The sequence below is a fragment of the Perca flavescens genome, chromosome 4, assembly GCF_004354835.1.
Source record: "Perca flavescens isolate YP-PL-M2 chromosome 4, PFLA_1.0, whole genome shotgun sequence".
NCBI lineage: Eukaryota > Metazoa > Chordata > Actinopteri > Perciformes > Percidae > Perca > Perca flavescens.
In genome coordinates this window covers 21757768-21779156 of record NC_041334.1, presented here as the reverse complement: position 1 = coordinate 21779156, position 21389 = coordinate 21757768, and the positions used below count along the sequence as shown (strand labels likewise).

General features: G+C 39.8%; 1 protein-coding gene across 4 annotated transcripts in view; it reads right to left on the bottom strand.

Annotated features, from left to right (window-relative positions):
• Positions 1–21389, bottom strand: part of LOC114554756 (kazrin-like) — a 108790-nt gene that overhangs the window by 64347 nt on the left and 23054 nt on the right. For all 4 annotated transcript variants that reach the window (XM_028576776.1, XM_028576778.1, XM_028576775.1 and 1 more), the window contains one exon: positions 18278–18435. In XM_028576776.1, coding sequence (XP_028432577.1) covers positions 18278–18435 — 158 coding nt within the window. The remainder of the gene's footprint in view (positions 1–18277; positions 18436–21389) is intronic.

The window sequence follows — 21389 nt, the reverse complement described above, 5'->3', positions numbered from 1 at the left end:
GTTTGCGGTGAGACATGTATTGAATTTCCAGAATATTTACTTTAACACAATGTCTTTGCTAGAGTGATATAAAATAGCATAGGTTGTGGGAATTCATTCCCCAAAAGAAATCTTTGATAAAAGTAGTTTAAAAGCCTCTATTATCGTGGCTGCATGGTTAAAACAAGACCAACATGGGTGCCTGGGTAGCTCACCTAGTAGAGCGTGCGCCCATATACAAAGGCTCAGTCCTCGATGCAGTGGCCACAGGTTCAATTCTGACCTGTGGCCCTTTGCTGAATGTTGTTCCCCCTCTCTCCCCTTTCATATCTAAGCTGTCCTGTCACAAATACAGGCCTAAAATACACCCCCAAAAATGTTATCTTTCTATCAACATCTGTGCTGTTTAACTCAAAACCAATGATTTGCAAACAGGACAATTATTACAGTAGGTTACGTGAAAAAACTTTCACCAGAACTGGCATGTTTGATCACATCACATGTTAGCAGATCATTATCACCGTCTAGACAGTCACATCACTGTCCCCGATTAGTGCACTGGCCCTGATTTGTAGCTGATTAGCAAAGGACAAGAACGATCTGTAGCACAGGGCGGGGAGGAGGGTCATCTCCACTTCGAGCTTTACACAGAAGGGTCCGATTATTCCAACACAACTGGTTTTGTTAAAGAACGTGACAGCTAAGTCTTCCTTCATATGAAACCACAACCACAGGCTGCTATGAGCTATGTGAGGGCTTTCATATGCTCAACTGTGGAATGCGAGGAAATTAATAATTTTGGGGTCAAGGGTCGGGAAATGTCCCAGATACACATCAATAACCAGATGAATACTCTGAGGATTCATAATTGTGGTGTGTCCAATACACACAAAGTCCTCCTGTCTCCACAACTGGACTGAACGTATGAACGGCCATGGCAGAGACCTTCAACCAGGGCAGGAACTGGGTTAACTCCCTTAAATAACCAGTTCTCCCATCAGTGCTTCTATGGATTTGGTTCACTTTTCCAAACTCGGCCAAGTGTTTGTGTTGTTAGTTTGCACACTTGTTTGATGCTTTTAATGGGAAGTTTAATTAAGTGTGCCGACGGTGTGCAGTTAAAAAGAGGTATTGATAAACAGTCTCCATGACTGTCTGCCTGGGTTAATTGAATATCGACTAATCCTCCGCGCACTGGAATGCTTTCCATTTTTTCCCAATAGCAAAGTGATATAATGCCCTGCTCAACTATTTATACAGGTCTTATCAGATGCCAGGGGAAAACATCCACTTTACTCCACCAGACTTAGTAATGTCCATCAAATGCTATGAGAAAAAGAAAGTTAAAGTGCCTGTTAGGGTGTCTGAGTATGGGATAGTTTTATGTGTGAAAGGGAGGAGCTAGGTAAGGTGTAGAATTGAGAAATAGAAAAAAAAAAAAAAAAAATTTTTGTGTGTGTTACAAGGTGTGCCAAGTCGTCCGGATGATGTGTTCATCACTCCGTTCCTATATGCGCCCCTAAAGCCACGAAGAAATCAGCAACCATGTTTCATAGATGGTGACGATGTGTTCAGAGGGAAAACTTGACTCTGAAGATCTCAGAAATGTGTTGGCCAGCAACTCTTCCCACATAGCTACCTGGTGGCACACAGTGCAGGGTTAAGACTTTCACATTCGGTCATTCGGTGAGGAGTGAATTGTTGACATCAGGATATGTGGCTCGTGTTTGCAGATAGACTGAAGGGAAACTCCCATTGGTGAGCACATACTGCAGGGGTGAAATGCACAGTAACATCTCAAGTTGTGGCTGTGCCTTGGGCTCAAGGTGTGACGCGTGAGGGTCAGGACAGAACACCTAACATGCAACTGATGCCACAATGTCATGACAAGCAAGGAAGCCAGAAAATTGTGCCTTGCATTTGCCATCTGCATGTCCACTTTATCCTAATTCCATGGTATCACATCAATGGCGGATGTGTTGCAAACAGTGGCAATAAGGTCTGTAATTGCTCTTGTACAATAAATCCTTTTAATTTGATTTCCAAATGAAACCTCCTCGTTTATGATTAGAGCAGATATGAAATTAAAATATTTGGGGTAAGTAATAACAGTCCTATTTGCTAAATTGGTACTGAGAATGACAAAATAAACTCCTTTAGGAATGAGGCCCCTTCAACGCACAACAAGCATCTCTGGAGGGCTTTATTACAGCACACTATTAACATTATGTCTGATTATTCTGTATATTTCAGATATATATGTAGAAAGTAGGTCACAGTCTCCATATACAGAGGTGCTCTGAACCTAACCCTTCACAAGCAGTTTAGTAAGCAATTTCTAAATCTCTATGTCAAAATGTTCGGTCTGCTGTGGACTGAAAAAAACAGCAGGATTGAGGACATTATTCTGGAAACAAAAGCTGTCTCGGCACACAGGACACTGTCTGCCAACATCAAAGAGTATAACAGTTTTGACTCTTTACTTGTAGACAAGTTAATTGTCATCGCATTTGGATCATACTTTTGTCTGTTTACCAGCAATGTAGTGTGTGTTTGTGTGAGTAAAACAGTAAAAAAAAAGAAGTTTGAGTTAGTGTGTCCTTATAAATTAAAACAAGTGTTTTCTGTGCCACTACTTCTTGCTGTCTTTTTCCAACATTCGTGAAAAACAAGACACTTGAGACAAAATTGGCCTTTGATATTCAAATATGGCACCACTTTCACACACCAATAATCCTGCACCGAAACATTTGGTTGATGGTGGTTGATTGTTTTGTTAATTGAAGAATATTTACTGATGTAACATAAAGAAAGATCATCAAGCATGCTTTACTTGACAGCGAGTAAACAGCAAAAAAATATAGAAAGCTGAGTTTATGTCACTAACAGTTCACTGCTTTAAGCATTCACACAGAATGCAGATTTATCAAATGCAAATGTCACAGCTGGAGAAAAAAAATGGGTATTTATGTCCGTGCAATTGACGGGGAGAGAAAGCCTTTTGCCCCGAGTGGTGACACACAGGGACAGAGGGGCATTGATGGAGTAAACAGTGAATAGCAGGGAGCGGAAACTCAACTCTTTCTCTTTGTCTGTGTTGTTTTCTTTCTTTTTAACTCTCTCGCTCCACTAGCTTTCTAGTTAGTTACTTAGTAGTTTTATTGACAATATTGTGAAAAATGTGATGTTGTGGACAACGTTGTCACAGTGTAAATTAAAGCAGCTTTAATCAGTATTACTATATGAACAATGGATCACATGAGGTGTCTCCTCAATAACTCACTACTACTCTCACCGCTCTCATCAGTGTTGTTTTTCAGCCACAGCAGGCAGCTGTTTTCCGTGAAAAAGCTGTACGTGTTGTAAGCACTGTCAGCTACCTGCCCAGCACCATACAGCAGACAAACAACGTTAGCGACTGGCTGGTGAACATTGTGGGAAGATTAGCTGCTAGAAAAGCCAGATATTTCCTTCAGGAGTAGGTAGAGACCAAAACAGAGCTATAGTAAAAGGAGAGTATTGGACCTACATTTGCCAGGTGGCCAAAAGCATGACTCCAAATGAATGATAATGTTGCTACATGTTGTTTCTGGTTGTGTAAATACACAACTGTTGGATAACAAATACACCTTTACAACTTTATTAGGTTATATGTTAATGTGTTCACTGCAGTATTCAGTATTCTAACTGCATTTTAGCTAGAACGATTTGCTGTGCACATTTGTGGTGGCTCTTATTTGTCTATAATGCTGCCTTGAAGGTAAAAGCTCAGGGTGTAAAGGATCACTTATGATCTGAATATCTTTGCATTTACTTTATTCTGGCTTAATTGTATTTGGGGCTTCGCTAACATTTTTGCTATCAAATGCACCCATCTACAGTCCAGTCAGCTTCTGACGACGCTATATGCACTGTGGTCTTTAATCACTGAATGCTCGCTCAACCTGTCAACGGGGTGCTATCAACATGTTGCTGAACAGTTAAAAGCAGCAGCTCCACTCCTCTGTGGCTTGAACCCTTACAGAGAGCTAAACTCTCTTCCCTGGCTCTACGGAGGCTGAGATAAGACCTGGAGTGAAGCACCTATTATCGGTTGTCAAGCTCAGCACGTCTGTCACCCAAAGTCCTCCCCAAGTTCCACTCCAACGCCTTGCAGCCATGTCCTTCTCCCATTTGATAGTTTGGTAATAATAAACAGCTTGACAGCCCCTCCACTTGGAGATAACGGTCGACAGGGTTGCGGATGAAACGTGGTGCCAGAGGCCTTGATGAGGATCAAGATAAAGGCTTGTCTGCACTCTGTGGGAATCGAAGGGAGGGAGGAAGGCTTGGTTATGATGAACTTCAAGACCTGAGGGAGGGGAAATATACGTCTGATTATGATGAAAAAAAAACTGCAGAAAATGAAATTTCTTCACTATATCACATGCCTTCTCTCCACCAAGACCCACTTAGCGCATTCCCCCCTCAATCTCACTTCTGCTCCCTGCTGGCTGTTGTCTGTCATTGCCTCTTCTCCCAGTGGTGCCCATAATGCATTGCCAGGCCTCAGCCCATTATGTTGGCTCAATTCCACTCTGACCCAGTCATACTTTTGTTTTCAACACGTACTGTAGAGCGGTAGAGCTGGATGTTGCAGTCCTTTCTAATGACATGCAGATTGCGGTGAGATCCCAAACAGAGCTGGCGTCGATACAAAAGGTGCATGTTTTGCACATAGCTTTTCACACTCAGCTACTTTTCTGCTGTCTAATTGAGTTCCTCACCCCTGTCTTTGCCCTCTGCTTTCTTCTGCAGGAGGCACAATTACACAGCGATGTTGAGCAAATAAAAGATGTGCCTATAGCTCACAGGGAAGATGGGAAAGATAACTGACAGTGTTATAATCAACATAATTAAAGTGTCATTTGAATGAATCCAAGTAACGCGGAATCGTAGTATCCGAAGGCCGCTTTATCACAGTCCCGATCCTAGAAAAAAAACTACAGGTTATAACTATTGACCAGCTGTTCAATAGAGCAAAGCAGCTATCACTGGGTGATGCCACAAGAGGATATTGTTCAAGGTAAAACATTTTCTTACACAACAGAGAACCTCATTCATTGCCAAACTCTCCTCCATCCATCCATCTCTCTCTCTCTCTTTCTTTTCTCAGAGCAGCAGAGTGATTTTCAGAGGGCAACTGCAGTGGAAATCACTCTGACAAAGATCTCCCTGTTGATTTATGATATACGTTTAGTTATTTATTGGCTAATAATGGCAGGCTGCTGAGAGCAGGTTAGAGTACACCTCCGGAGACAACTGGGCAAGCCTCGGATAAAGAGATGAAGGAGCAGGACTGCTGCCTGGCTTCTTCTGTAAATAACAGAGAGTTCGGGAGACACTTGTTTCCAAGGCTAAATAATGAATCTCCAACTAATGGAAGAAAGGAAGATCACTTAAAGAATAAGTTTGATGTTTTGGGAAATACGCTTATATTACCACTCTCATGTCTGTGTGGTAAATATGATGCTACTGTACAGCTCAGCACAAAGAAACAGGTGGAAACAGCTAGCCTCTGTCCAGAAGTCCAACAACTCTAAAGCTCACAAATATACACAATACATCTCATTTGTTCATATTAACTGCACAGGCATGAGTGGTATTGATCAAAGTGGGTGTACCAAACATTAAACTATACCTTTAAGTGACCAAAGCTAACAGCATTAACATGTGCCAACAGGAATTTTCTGCACCAAAGAAGACCACTCCCAGGTTAAATGTAGCACTGCAGGCAAATAACTGACAGATGGGTTTAAGGGGGAAAAGGCTGTGCAGTACTGAGGATATATTTATCCATAGCTGATGGAGAGCTGTTTTGGTACAGTGTATTGATAAGGAGCTTATTCTCTTGTCGGCGGGTGTAAAGGCACATCTGCAAAGCCTATTGATTGAGAGACTCATCTTACCATCATGTTTCCACTCTAGAGGACAGTTCCAATGAATAGTAACACTAGAGACAGTAATCCCTCCATCATCGCTTTATAGGTGTCCTTATTCAGCTACTTTGTATGCATGCCAATACACTGTACACTTCCAATTTCTTCTTGTCCAAGTGACATCCTCAGTCCGCTTCTTATTAAAAAATGTATATTGCAAGCAGGAAGATAAAATGCCTGTCCAATTATTGCCTCTGTAATTTCTTTAAGTGCTTAATTTTTTTTTTGCACAAGATGAGAAAAACTATTAAAATGTTTAAAAAATGTATAACATAATAGAGTGAAATACTTGTTTCATTGTTAAAGATAAAATAACAATCCTGTTGCACCAAGAAAATTGTTCCAAGAACTACAAGTCACTATGCATTGGGAATTACTTTCTTTATATGCTAAAGCTAATACTACAAGATATGAAACTTGTTGGAACAAGTTGAAAAATGAGCAACAAGGGAAGCGTAGAGAAAGATAAATAAGGTGGAGAAATGGAAGGGCAGAGTGTGAGAGAGACGAGGTTGGAGCCAAAACATGTGAAGTTGCAAAGTCATTTATTATATTTTAACATTTATCTCTGCTAGAGAGAGAGCCGAGTTATCAGAAGGACTAAATTGAAAGACATTCAAGCGTGCAGTAGGAGTCAGTAGAAGGAACACTGAAAACCAGACCGGTGCAAACTCTCTCAGTATTCCAGACTTAGCATACTATTCTGCAGAATAGAGAATAGAGAGCCTTTCATGGACATAAATGTACCACGCATGCATGCACGCACGCACGCGCACACACACACACACACACACACACACACACACACACACACACACACACACACACACACACACACACACACACACACACACACACACACACACACACACACACACACACACCTGTACTCACATACATATGCCTGTACTCACATACATATGCACACGCAGATAGCTCAAACATTAAAATGCAAAAGAAAATTAAACACAAGCCACAACAGTGCAGAATAAGTGCCAACGTGACAGCAGGACTTTGATTATTTTAATTAGGGCAATATGGCTGACTCATCCATGAATATAATTGAAGGAAAAGGAGGTTCGTTTTCCTGCCTGAAAACCTGTTTAAGACTGTGACTACAGTTAGAGGGTTTGACTACTTTACATATGCTTCAGTGCAAAAGGGCAAAGCACTTGTGCAAATGTGTTTGGATAGACAAACTGTGCTGATGAGATACTTTTGTATTATGTCTTTTATTTAATGGCTCCAACTTATTCTAATTGTAAATGTATGTGATTTAAATGTGTTTAATAAGCTGGCTCCTGCAGGGGCTTGGAATTGCATTAATCTGCATGCTAAATTAGTTTGTCTGAATCCAAAACTTGTCTGGCTCAGGGAGTTGAGCTCTTGTAAGGGATTAGAACAGGGCATTAATACTAAGATCCATGGCAAGCAAAACAATGAAATGTTTCTAAAAAGTTTGCATGTGGGCAAACTAATTACCATAGTATAATTTTACAGTCATGCTGAACGATGAATATGCTCCAGAGTGTGTACCTAAGCAGTTTCCTTGCAGACATGTCCTTGTGTGTTTATTGCCCTTGGTGTTTAAAGTGTTTGTGCATCTAATAAGACTGTTTGAGTGCTTTGTATGTGCACGCGTTTGGGTAAATATGTCTGCCGCCTTGCTGTTTGTATTTGTGATTCTGTCAGGAAGAGGAGAATGAAATGGAGACAAACACAAAGTCAGATCAATTAAAGCGGGAGTGAAGCAGGAAGAAGGATAAAAAGAGTATTTTTTTATCCACAATCAAAGGCACTTTGTAACCAATGATAACAATCACATTGGACTACAATTCTTCAAGACCTGAAAGCTACCTTTCATTACACAAGGCTTTAAAAACATAATGGTCATCCCACTACTCCCTAAAGAGACATCGCATGACTAAACATAAACCACATATGAGGCAGAGAGGCTGGAGAGTACAGTATAGCGCTCGTACACTTAAATACACAGCCGCACAGTTGGTACATCCTCTTTCTGTCTTACCCTGCTGACATGACTGTATAAAATCTCAATTATAATCCAACATGATGGAACATGCATTAAAGTATAATATACTGTAAAATGACAAAAAAGTCTGTGTAATATTCATAAAATTGCTGAGTTGTTGTTTAGGTTATGAAATAAATGCTACCTTGATTATGTTTTTTCCAAGGTGTTACCTTTTTGTACAGCACTGACTGAAGGCATGAATGGTGGGTATATAAAGTGTCTCCTCATTATGATGTGGTGACCTCTCCCACTCTGCCTGCCTGCTAACAAGACTACAGTCATTCAAGCAGCTCTGTAAGGCTGTACTGAGGCACAGCATTTGAGCTAAATGAGCTAAACATCAGCATGCCAACATGCTCACAATGACAATGCTAACATGGTAGCAGGTCATTTTAAAGGACAGGGTTGAAAGTATGCCATAATCTTGAGCTGCAACGATGAATCGATATGTCAATGGTCGGAAAATGTATGCGTTAATATTTTGATACTCGATAATTGTTTAAGTCAGATTTTAAACAATAATGACAAACATTTACTGGTTCCAGCTTCTCAGATGTGATGATTTGATGCTTTTCTTTTCTCTTATCACAGTGATAAAATCTGGCTGCAGAGAAACAGACAAACATATATCTAGCCATCCACCTGGCAAAGTACTTAAAACTGCCTCTGTGGTAGTTCCTGCTACAGTAGGTGTCTCCACGATCACATTTTGCCATGATGACACACGCACACACGCACACACACACACACACACACACACACACACACACACACACACACACACACACACACACACACGCACACAGACTCACAAGGTGAAAACAATACCAGCGTCGATGTCGCGGCTGGTAACTAGATTACTGAAAAACTAGAAAACTAAAAGAAGCAGAAATGCTAGTCATCTACAGCAACATTTCTCAAATTGTTGTTCCAATGGAGGTCTATTTTCAAAACAGATATGCTCTGAACCAAATATGGTGCTATCTTGCATGGTAAACAAGCAGAACTGATTTCAGCCTGACAAACTGGAAACCTGCTGAGTCTAATTTTGCAGGGACCTGGGAAAGTTTTTGAAAATATAAAAAGAAATATTGTAATAAAAATGTAAATGTCCAGACTGAAAAAAATGACTTAAGATAAAATATGTTTAACTTCTGATGACTTACACAGTACATTAAGTACCGTTCTGGAAGCTCAAAATACATATAGATCATTAATCATTCATTCATTTTTAAATAATAAAAATTAAGTGAATTTAGACCTTGAACGTGACTCCGTGGGTGATTTACAATGCCCAACAGAAATGTTGAGCCTCACCATGCCTCCAAATAAAAACAAGTATAGCTCTCCTTAAAAGCACCTGCCTGGCAGTTTACATCAGGGCTGCAAAAGGACAAGTGTCACATTAAAATGTCTTCTGTGGAGTTCATTAAAATACCATCTGCTTACCCAAAAAAAATCACAAAGATTCATGACAGAGGAGAATTGCTCTCCAGGGAAAAAAAAAAAAAAAAAAAAAAAAAATGTTAAGATTCAGTAATCTCGCAACAGCGATGCATGATTATGCATGCTGATAGGCTTTTCAGCTGAGATCCCCGGAAACGTGTTCTCACTGAAGCAGTCAAACTGCAATAAGTGGAGCATCCAAGCAGAGCAAAGCGCTGCAACCAGCCAGCATCACACACTCACAAATTCATACAGGAAAAACCATAGGAGAGCGTAAAAGGATTCAGAGTAGGAGTCGAGGAGAGCAATTGTAACCATGAATACTAACCAGGCTGGGAAAGAACAGAATAGCACATTAAGAGCATGATTCATTACACAAGAAGACATAAACAGCACAATCGAACCGACTACTTCCATTTTTAATAATAGGCTTATACAAACATACTGAAATTAGGTTTTTCCATTACAAGCATTTGTGTTTGACATTTCTGATCCTATTTCCTGCATTTACACTTTGCCATGCTTGATTGGTAAATCTTTCTGTTTTAATATATGTGGCCCTTTTATTCCTTTAGCATGTCATCTTGTTTCCAGGAAGTGATGAGATGAAGCACTGAAATTTTAATATAGGAGCAATATGGTAAATTGGTAAATTCAGTGGGGACCGTGTGGATTAGGGCCAAGTGAAGCATGATATATATATATATATATATATATATATATATATATATATATATGTATAAATATATTCAGTATCATGCATCCAAAGCACAAAGTAAACACATTTAAACGAACTAAATATGAGACACCGAGGGAGAATCCCCACAGATTTAAGCATAAAAATATTTACTAGATTTTGCTTTTACTAAGCTGTTACTGTAGGGTCTCTAAAGTCTCTATGGCTTTACCTGCTGACTGCTGTAGCACTGAATTCATTGTGTACCACCTAAATTACCTTAATTTTCTACACTTTCACGTTTACTCTTTACTGTACAATTAAGAACAATTAAGGATGCATTGAATAATTATAACAAACCAAAATAATAAAGCATAAAGCATGTTTGATGGATTTTAGCAGTTTGACCTAATCTGTGGGAGAACAGTGTGTTTGTATAATGACCACCTAGCAGTGTACTCTTCACAGAGCAGTGAATCACTGTGTCTGGACCCATGAGACGGGTGTAATTTTGAACACCAGTGGTCTTTAACTCCCTGATTTACATGGTGGAATTACAACCGGACAGCACCTCTGTTTATTTGAATTACTCCAGATATGACCAGATTACAAGATTACATTACATGTCATTTAGCTGACGCTTTTATCCAAAGCGACTCACAATTGCTATATATGTCAGAGGTCGCACACCTCTGGAGCAACTATGGGTTGAACGTCTTGCTCAGGATCACATTGGTTGATGCATCGCAGTGGGAACTGAACCCAGATCTCCCACACCAAAGGCATGTGTCATATCCACTGCGCCGTCACCACCCTTGTGTGGTGATTGTGTGGCAGGAGACCACAAACGCACAATTACTTTCAGAAGGGGCAAACTCCATTAGCCATATGATGGGATTTCATGTATTGTTTCTGGGTATTATATGCTGAATTATTGTCTTTGTTTTGTGCATTGCTAAAATTTACAGTAAAACTTCCAGAGAGATAATAATAAAGATCGTTAAATTCTTAAAAAGTAAAGAAAAAAATATCTAAACATGTCATATACTGTTATATTTACTCTTAATATCCTATGTTGTTAACTGAAAGTCATCTATAAACAGTAATGTTATTAGTTATAAATGTATATTACTGCTTCATATTACCTCTTTAAGAACCCCTTTCCTCCCAATTTTTTAATCTAATCTGTTATACTATTAGATTTTTACATTAGTTCTACATTAGTTGTTTTGGGATTTTTATTTCTACATTTCTTTTTGAAAGAGGAAGAATGTGAACATCTCATACTGTAGAACAAACATTTGAACACTGAAGTAACTTAATCACAACTACAAACCCTGCTACCTGCACAAAGGTGCATCATATTAGGATGAATAAAAGTTAGAAGCATTTCACAGCATGTAAAGCTGAAAACTAATAGAGCTACAAAACAGTGAAATTATCAGTGGCCAAATAAAGGTACAGGGATCGAATAAAAAAAACCTAAAAGTGTGTGTTGTTTAAGAAAAAAAAAAGTGTGTGAAGCAGCTCTGGGCCACATGCCCGCCTGGCCTGACTCCTCAGAACGATTGCTTCTGGCAGAGAATCAGGGATAATTATTTATATTTCCTGCACAACCCCACAAGCTGTGGAGGCAGGGGAGCATTTAAATATTGACTAAGGTCAACAGGGAACTCAATGGCTTTGATAACAAGTATCCCATCTTTGATTCCACACTCTTCTCGTCTCTGCAGAAATTCTGCCTTTGATTAGGGGTTGTGCAAGAAGGTTTTAAAGTTAACAAGACAGGATGAACACTGTGTTCAGGAGGCTGAGCTGACATGTTTGAGATAAGCAAAACAAAAGGCACACCAATGTTGTTCTATGTCACATTATTGTCCCTACTCATGTCCGCTGTGTACACAGAAGCAGCTGTTTTCTCATGAATTATTCACATTTCAGTCCTGTGGACGTGAATCCAGCAGCAACACAAAGATGCTAGGGCTGAATGCTAAAAGAATTGACTAATAGATCCATTTTTTTCTCTCTGAATATGTCAAAACAAAATTAAGTAGAAGGTGGGCTCACATATATGCTGTGAAAATCTCTGAGGGAACTTTAAGCTTTCTGTGGTTGGCAGAGAAAGTCACAGGAGGACGCAAAGCCGCCTCAGCGCTGACCCAAGCCAATCCCAGACACTTATCCACATCAGCCAGAAACAAACAACCCCACAACAAAAGGGCTGCAATGAACACAAACAGTATGTCACTCAAGAGGAGATTGACAGGGAGAGAGGCATTTTATATCACCCAAACTCCTCTGAAATTGAGGTGAACACCTTTGGTCAGCAGAAAGATGCGTGTAGTGATCCGGATCAGCTTTGTGACAGTGCTCTGGGTTTCCATAGAAACATGCGCGCCCCGACCACGTCAGACTTAAACATCCTGAACCGCAACAACAGACAGTTTCTGGAGAGGCTGAAGGATGATGAAGTCTCACAATCTGGCATACATCATTTCGTCTGACAGAGGCCATATTGTCATCTTAAAAACATCCTCAGTGAAAGTTAGATACCCCTTTAGTTACAAAAGCATTTGTTTGATTGGATGAGAGATTACCGTGTGTGTGTGTGTGTGTGTGTGTGTGTGTGTGTGTGTGTGTGTGTGTGTGTGTGTGTGTGTGTGTGTGTGTGTGTGTGTGTGTGTGTGTGTGTGTGTGTGTATAACAATATGACGGGATCTGGGAAGAACACAGAAATTAACCAGTCTGCCTCATAGCATTTGGAATCAATTGCATCTGTCATGCCATATCAGGAAATATAAATCTACCGTAATTTTATCCCTGCACTCAGGTTTGCCTAATCATCAACTGTGACAGACGTTTTTTTTTTAAAATCTTTTCTACAGTCAGCTCCAATATGATCATTTTAATGCCTACTCATTAATCTTTTTTGTTCCCTTGGTGTTTCTGAGTGGGTAGTACAAATATGGAAACTGGTGAGAGTCGACTACCAGCTAAAACTGCAGTGGTCTGGACTTTGAAGTCCAGACCACTTCAGCTCACACTGCAAAACAAGGGCTGTAACTTTGAAATACATGCAAAGGATTCGCAGTGGACTGATTTCCAATAGGGTAAAACACATCTCGAAATGAGGCATGAGATGATAACTGAGGTTTCTTTGTTTTCAAACATACTTACCGAACAAAGACAGCCAGACATAAAAAGGATCTCATAAATGATAACCTAATTTCAGGATTGGGTTACATTTTTGCTGCAATCCCTGGACCACCTTTGTCCTCTTTGTCCCTGATTATGTATCTTTCTCTGTTTCTCTTCTCCATCTCTCTGTGTGTCAAATGGTTTATTAGCTCATTGTGCACCAGATCTGAACTGATCCATTTTCTCACTAACAAGTGCAAGACAACCCAAATCTCACTGGATCATTTATCTAGCCTCCAGATCTATTTGACTCTGGGCTGATATTGCTCCTTTCATTCTTCTGTGGTCAATAATGAATTAAGGTAGATCTGCCAACTTTGAAATTGAAATGAAAATAAACTGTCAGCTTACTGCTCTGCCACAATCAGCTACGATTTCTGGCTCATACGTAACTCTTCAGTTTCATTTCTTGTCATACGTTGCTGAGCTTTCTTTTGAACCCACTGACTCTATGCAAAGATTATGCCTCTTTGAGACTGTGAGGCTGCAAAGGAGAAGAAGATAACCTGTCAGTTGAAATGTGCATTGTAATGAAGTGTGCTGTGTAAACTGTTAATAGAAATAAACAAGGTAGATTTTCACTTGACTTAAACTGTGGAAATGGAAGTTAACGATGGTTAACAAGACTTCTACAGTCATGCTAGTGAGGCGTTAACTAAATGCTAACGCCAGCATGCTAACATGCTCAAAATGACAACATTAGCATGCTAATATGTAGCAGGTATAATGTTTACTATGTTCACCATCTTAGTTTAGCATGATAACATGATATGGCGCCACCACTCAGCATTGCTACCAATTTGCCCCAGTGGCCAATCACATAACTGGTATAAAAATAATTTTCCCCATAGATTGTTATCAAATAGATGTGAAAAACTGAAAGGACACTTTCAATAACAAAAACAATAATTATTCAATTATTAATATTATTATTATTCGGTCAATTATAACTTTATATTATGATTTTTAAACCATGATGGTTTTGTAAAACTTTCCCAGAGCCTAGAAAAGCGGGGAAAAGCCAAGCGAGGAAGGCCAGGCAGATAGTAGAAGTATTTGCAGTACGCTGCACAATGCGGACGCAATCCATGAGGTGGGAAACATTTTCAGTTTATGCACTTTGTGGACAATTTCCATTCAAGTGAAGGGGCGCCATTCTGGAGTCCAATATCCAGTTCTTATAATAAATCCATTAGGGGGTCACCAAGGGTTGGGGAACATGAATTTCTGTACCAAATGTTCAAGACATCCATCTAGTAGATGACCTGCTGGTGGCACTAGAAAAAAGTCATCACCAAAGTTATTAGTTATTTATCCTCTAGGTGTAGTGGATATCTGACCAAATGCCATTGTCAATCCATCCGATAGTTGTTGAGATGTTTCACTAAGTCAAAGTCTCTTCTCACCCTGAGAGAGTGGATCAGATCTCTGCATTTTTAGAGAATTAAGGTGAGCAACGTCTCCTTTGTCACGCCATCATCAGGCTGCCATTGTAGCCCAGCTGACTCCTCAACCAAAGTAGCTAATGCAGTGCAACATTCCACTTTATCAATTCACAACTTCCACACCCTCTGAAATGCATTTGATTAGTCATCCCAGCACAGCAACAGGGACATAAATAATTCATCTGTGCAAATGACAAATGAGGCAATCAATTCTGGGACAGCATTCAAATAGAAACTATTCAAATCCCCTCTAAATTAATTTTCTGCCTTTTAGTGGCCGTGGACTTAAAATTTAAATGCTGAATTCATCAGATGATGTTTTTACCCTGATTTCCACAAACTGAACCATTTGGTGTGGGATTTTTTTTTCAAAAGATACAGTACACATAATATAGAAAAACAAGGTTTCTTGACTGACAGTAAGCCTTGGAGGGTTCTCTCAGACCAGCAGTTAAAGTCTCACCACACTACTGGCAGCACTAAATACTGAACATCAGAGTCTGAAATGCAGAGAATAGCAGGCACTTTGAAATGGGAGACCAGGCGTTAAAACAAAGAGTAGAAGAGAAGGAGGGCTAGACTACTTTCATATTTACATCTGACAGCAGAAACACTCTTCATGAATGCAAAACCCTTGGATTAGCCAAGCTCCTCTATGTGGGATAAGATCACACTTGACTTTGACCTCTGAGACTCGGAGAACAAAGAAATCTGATGCATAATATAGCCACAATTATTTTGTCCGTCTGTTGTAGCCTGAGTGATGATAGGGAGCCTCAATGCTCAATCTTGCTGCTCAGATAAGGTGAATTAAGTACAGAGACTAGTGTTGTGTCTTGAATCTGAATCCAGTATCAAATACAGTTCATATTAAATATGAAACCTTTCTAACCTTTCGTCTCTAATTAGGTTTAGCTTTTTAACATTTACAAGTAACTAGAGTTACCTTAAGTTGACCTCATCATAGGTATCATTTACACTTATGATGTGTGTCATTTACACTTACACTTACCCACTACTTTTTGAAATGGTTGCTTTTGGCCCCATCACTTTTTAAAAGCAATTATTTTTATAATGTTCTGAAAACTAGAACACAGAAAACACAGATATGTGGAATATGCATTGAATGTGCAGAAAGTTTGGAAAATTAGCAGAAATCTTGCTGAAACACATCTGAGCTATTAAGGTCCCGGGGTTTATTAATGAATTAAAATGCATTCATTTATCATTGATGTGAACAGGTGCCACATGCATATTTAAAAAGGTTACTTCCCCAAACTAAAGACACAAAAGAGGAGAAAGAGTAAATCATGCCTACATGTGTGTTGACTCAGCAGAGATAACAATAAATGAAAAGAGTTGATCTACACAAGAATTTATTTTTTGAAAGTAATACAGAATGCCTGAGAGGCTACTGCATCATATTTCATATTTTATGAAACCATAACCTAAAGCAAGCCCCCAACTAAGGAGGTATGCTACAATACAGGAAACTCTGTGTCCCAAACCTCTTACAGTATCTTTCATTTAGGATCCGGTCTCGTGTTAAAGTTCCCCCCTTGCATGCCGTTTCCCTCTTCTACAAACAGTGTTTCCCGTATCAAAAGAACCCAGAGACTCCCAGTTTGGGACACAGTATCTCTCTTTTGGGCTTGGCTGTAGCCCCAGAGTAAACAAACATATTGTCGTAGCAACTGTCAGTCACATCACATGTCAGCATCCCCTGCTGTTTTGTTTCGTCCTGACAGTTCAGAGCAACAAGCCCCCAGCTGACAGAGGCCTCCATCCTGCATTCCTTCGAAGAAAGAAACTTTAGAACATGTAAAGGTTGTGGGTGTACCGTCTGACACAAACAAGGCCAGCAAGCAGAGAAAGCTTTCATGCTGACGTGCCTGAGCGCTTCACTTAACATTGAACTACAGGCAAACTTTTTCTCCAAGTACAACTTCTTGGGGAGATAATCGGCACTCCATCCGCGGCTGAGGTTCCCACTCATCCATCACCTCCCAATGCTATGTTCCTGACTAACAGAAAAAAACTGACTGCGGGCTAACAATCTTTCACTCCAGCTTGCATACAACTGAGCTGAGGTGAAAGCAATGGCCTTTGGCTGAATTACCTTCCCTTTAATCAATGACACCACGTCAGAGAAAATATCTCCAGGAGAATGGCGGCGGGGGGGACTCCGTATCCATCATGCACGTCATCACTATGTCAAGATTCATCTGACATTCATCAAAATGTTGAAGGAATATAAATGAAAGGACAAATGGAAGCAAAACTATAAGGATGAATTATCATCGGAATCAGAGAAGAAAGAGGAAAAGATGTATTATTTTGATTATTTATTTTTTTTAAAGCAAAACATGTGAAAGCACACATGATTTGCTTTACCCTTAAGACTTAAAGTGATTTGTATCTCTAGAAGTAACTCTAAAGAAACTACAGCCAAGATTATTGTATAGAAACAAGCATTTCCCTTCCCTGGATACTGAGGATTAAAAGGGAAAAAAACTGTTTAACCATCAGTTGTTCATAACATAGCTGAAGTTGCCAAAATGTTCACAGTGTTGGACAAACTGTGCTGTGAGCAAATGTTTCATTCCAGTTCAGGGATGAACAAACTGTGGATTTAACCTCGAGCATGCGTCACACTGACGTGCCGTGGGAAAAAGAGACTTCATTGGATAAAGAATATGAATGTACATACACAAGTACGCGGAATGACAGAGTGAGAGGAAGAATGGGTCATTGTAAACTACAGTGACCACCTAATTAGGACTTGTAAAAAACAGCAGCATAAGTTGTTGTTGATACATTTAGGGCCATAGATTTTAGAAATACTGATGCCCCCCTAAACCCCCGAAAACATTTTGACCAAATTAATTAACATTAACAAAATAGGAATGGTTGTTTATTATTGGTATTTAAATATACTAGCTTTGTCTCAAAAGTCTGGAAAAGAAGCCAACATACACTAATATTTACTTTGATTTCTCCAAAGATAAAGGTCTAAAGATTTGATTGTGAAAGTTGTTGGCTGGTTCTGGATTATTTGCATTTATGGTGTCTTGTAAGTGCTCCTTAGATCTCTGCATGGTACATTGAGACAGCTAGCTAGACTATCTGTCCAATCATAGTTTTCTCTCGCACGACTGAAACAACTTTTGAACGTACACGTTCCACCAAAACAAGTTCCTTCCCGAGGCTCTTTTGCAGCGGCTCCGTGCGGAGCTTAGCGCCGCCTAAGACGATTGTGATTGGTTTAAAGAAATGCCAATAAACCAGAGCACGTTTTTCTCCCATCCCAGAATGCTATGTGGACTAGCCAGACCCTCCTCTGCTCCGCAGCATGTGGATGGTCTGGCAAAGCGAGACTACAGCAGACCACACTGAGCCAGGCAGATGGTTTTGCTTGTGTAAACCTTCTCGTAAACAACTTGCACTAAAACCTGTATCTTAGTCAGAGGGACAAGCATGCACTGAGTAACCTTTGACTGTGAGGAGACAGAGGCTGTACCTGAGCATCCACGAGTAGGTGTCTCATCAGAGTCATGGACTTCTTCAAGGTGTCCCTCTCTCCCGGCATGAAGGCCTTGTCCTCGTGAGCCAGGCTACAAGGTCTGGTCACCATGAACTGAGCAATCTGGTCGTTCAGGCTGTTGAGAGACTGGACCGCTGCAAAAGAGGCAAAGGAGAGTTGTAAAACCACATGAAAATGCATACAAGACACAGAAACACAAGCATTCATGACGATCTGATTTTTCCTGTACAGCCATGGAGGCGCTCCTAAGTTTGCTTCCTCTCTCTCTCTAGTGGGATTTTCTGGATCAGACTCATGTGATCTGAGACACTTCCTTCATCCTCCATTGTTCTCCTCTTCAGAATAATCCCTCGTTTGGACAAGAGGGGAATCATTAGGCTAAATCCATTACTAAGACACAGAAACTCAACTCAACCCATTGTATAATTTTTTTTATGGAGAGTCCCAGTAATAATTTCTATTCTGTTGGGTTTGTTCAGTCAGAGGCAATGTGGAGCTCAGAAATGTCTTTGTTTTTAGAGATTGCCCAGAGTTTGCTCAGAGGGCAGTGTGGGTGGAAATATAGAAATGTCTGATCAATACTTAAATGTTTTCACTGACGTAAGTCTCAAAACAAGCCAGCAGGGTGATAGAAGAGCATTTTGTCAGAGCAGCCCAGGAGACGTGGAAAACATATATAGTAACTAACATAACATGAGTATCACAGCTCGTGCTACAGTTTACAGATATTTACATGATCTATCATTCGTTGGATTATTCGGCCTGCTACAGGAATTACTCAACTCATGAAGCCAAACACATACTTCTATCTTACATTCTAGTTGAGAGCAACACTTTCAAGTTTGTGATTGATTGATTGATTGATTGATTGATTCCTTTTTATTTTACATGTAAACTTAGTGAGAGCATGTTCACATTTGCAGAAGTGCCCTGTTTACAGAGAATAAGTGTGACAAATAGCTGCATGCAGTTACATGATAAAACACAATATTGCCACCAAAACAAGAGTCATATAAATGATATCAAGGACAAAGTCAAATGATTGAGTCAAACTGCGAGACACTTATTAGTATGCAAAGTTTCCAAAGATATGGCAGGTTGAACTTCAAAGAGATGTGTCTAAAATGATGCACACGAGATCTAGAATATTTCCATTAGATGGAGCGGTGCAGTCACGAAAAACTTGAATTTGAATATTTCACTCAGTGTCAAAGTTATACAACTTGTGGACTAAAATGATTTTTCCAACTTTATAACTACTGAAGGGGAAACAAAAGGCGGAACTGTATGGTAAGGTTTTTTTCAATTGTTTAGGTTATGCAATGAAAGAAAAGAGAGACAGAAGAGGTCTTCAAATTCTTTCTTTTCTTTGATGAACCGTCAAGAACCCAAATATATTCAACGTATGATATAAAAAGCAGCAAATGCTTCCTTGAGAAACCAAAACTAGCAAATATGTGGCATGTTTCTGTAATAAATTAACAAATTAATCAAATCAAGCAATCAAATTGATCAAAACCATTGTTGATTCAATTGACCAACTGTGTTCGTCACCACAGGGATAACATGTTTAAAGGAGGTCAAGGCACTTTTTTCACACAAATAGACACCTAAGAGGTCAATTTGGGGTGAGAGTGACAGAGCGACTGAGGCAATGTGTGACTCACTGACGACAGTCAAGGTCGGCTTTTCAGCAGAATGATCAAAGATTTATGGCCAAACCTTCGAGCACTTCTCTTGCACTGCAGGAGCATGCAAAAACAGGCATGTTTACGAGCACACGGCGGCCCTGCAGGCAGCGCAGCATACATCAAATCAGGTCCGGGTGGGTGGAAGGGGGAAATAAAATGTTCACTACAGAGGTCGACGATTGGATTCTAATTTCACATTCAATATTTACAAGATGTACCTCTCTGCCCCAAAGACAGCCAAACGTGTCGGGTAATGGCACGTTGCTGCTGAAAATGACATGTTGTCAAAGTGAGAACAGACACACCTTCTTCTCCTCTCTGCTCCACTTTCAATGTTTTCTGAATGCATTCTGTCACACGCTGTGATACATGATGGAGAAGGCGGGTGACTTTTCATAAAAGCAAAGTTACTTTGACTACCCTAAATATGTCAACATACCATATCTCAATCAAAATGCCACAGCTCCTGGCCAAAGCCATAAAGCCCCAGAGATACAGTATGTGACAGAAACACCATGTGATGCTCAATTTGTTGATACCATTTGTAATAAATGATTGCTTCTCACACGTGAAATTACAACAAATGTTAAAACTCCAGGCTGCTACATCTGCACCTTTCCAAAACCGCCTGCACATTTAATATTCTTCTGGTTGGAGCGAAGCAGACCAGGCAGCAGCATGGAGATCCTCTGCTGAGAATAGGTACAGTAAGTGAGGAAACGTCAAACCATGTTTTCACACTGTTGATCAGATACAACAACAGCTGGCTGAAGCTGACCATTTGTGACCTGGAACATTTTAATAGTACAGAGAAGATGTCAGGAGAGGAATCTTGATGAGAGAAAATCATAGATTAGTGAGAAATAGCTATTTCCATTAGTCCAGGTTCATTACATTACATGTCATTTAGCTGACGCTTTTATCCAAAGCGACTTACAATTGCTACATATGTCAGAGGTCGCACGCCTCTGGAGCAACTAGGGGTTAAGTGTCTTGCTCAGGGACACATTGGTTGATGTATCGCAGCAGGAATCTAACCCGGGTCTACCGCACAAAAGGCGTGCGTCATATCCACTGCGCCATCGCCACCCCAGGTTCAGTTTGGTTAATGTTTGCCAACTTTCTATACATTCATTTTTGTCTTTGTTTAGAACATTTTAAACTGTCCTTACCCCTCAGCTACAAGTCTGACTTATCATTTTGTCAATATAACAACGTATAAATCTGCCAGCAACCCAAAAATACAAGATAAATTAAACCGACGCCTATAAAAATGTACAAATCTAAATATTATTATAGAATAGAAAAATATATAGTTTCACTATTTCTACACACAAATACAACAGAAAGATGTAAGAAATAAAACAATAATACAGTAAATGTATATTTAAATTGAT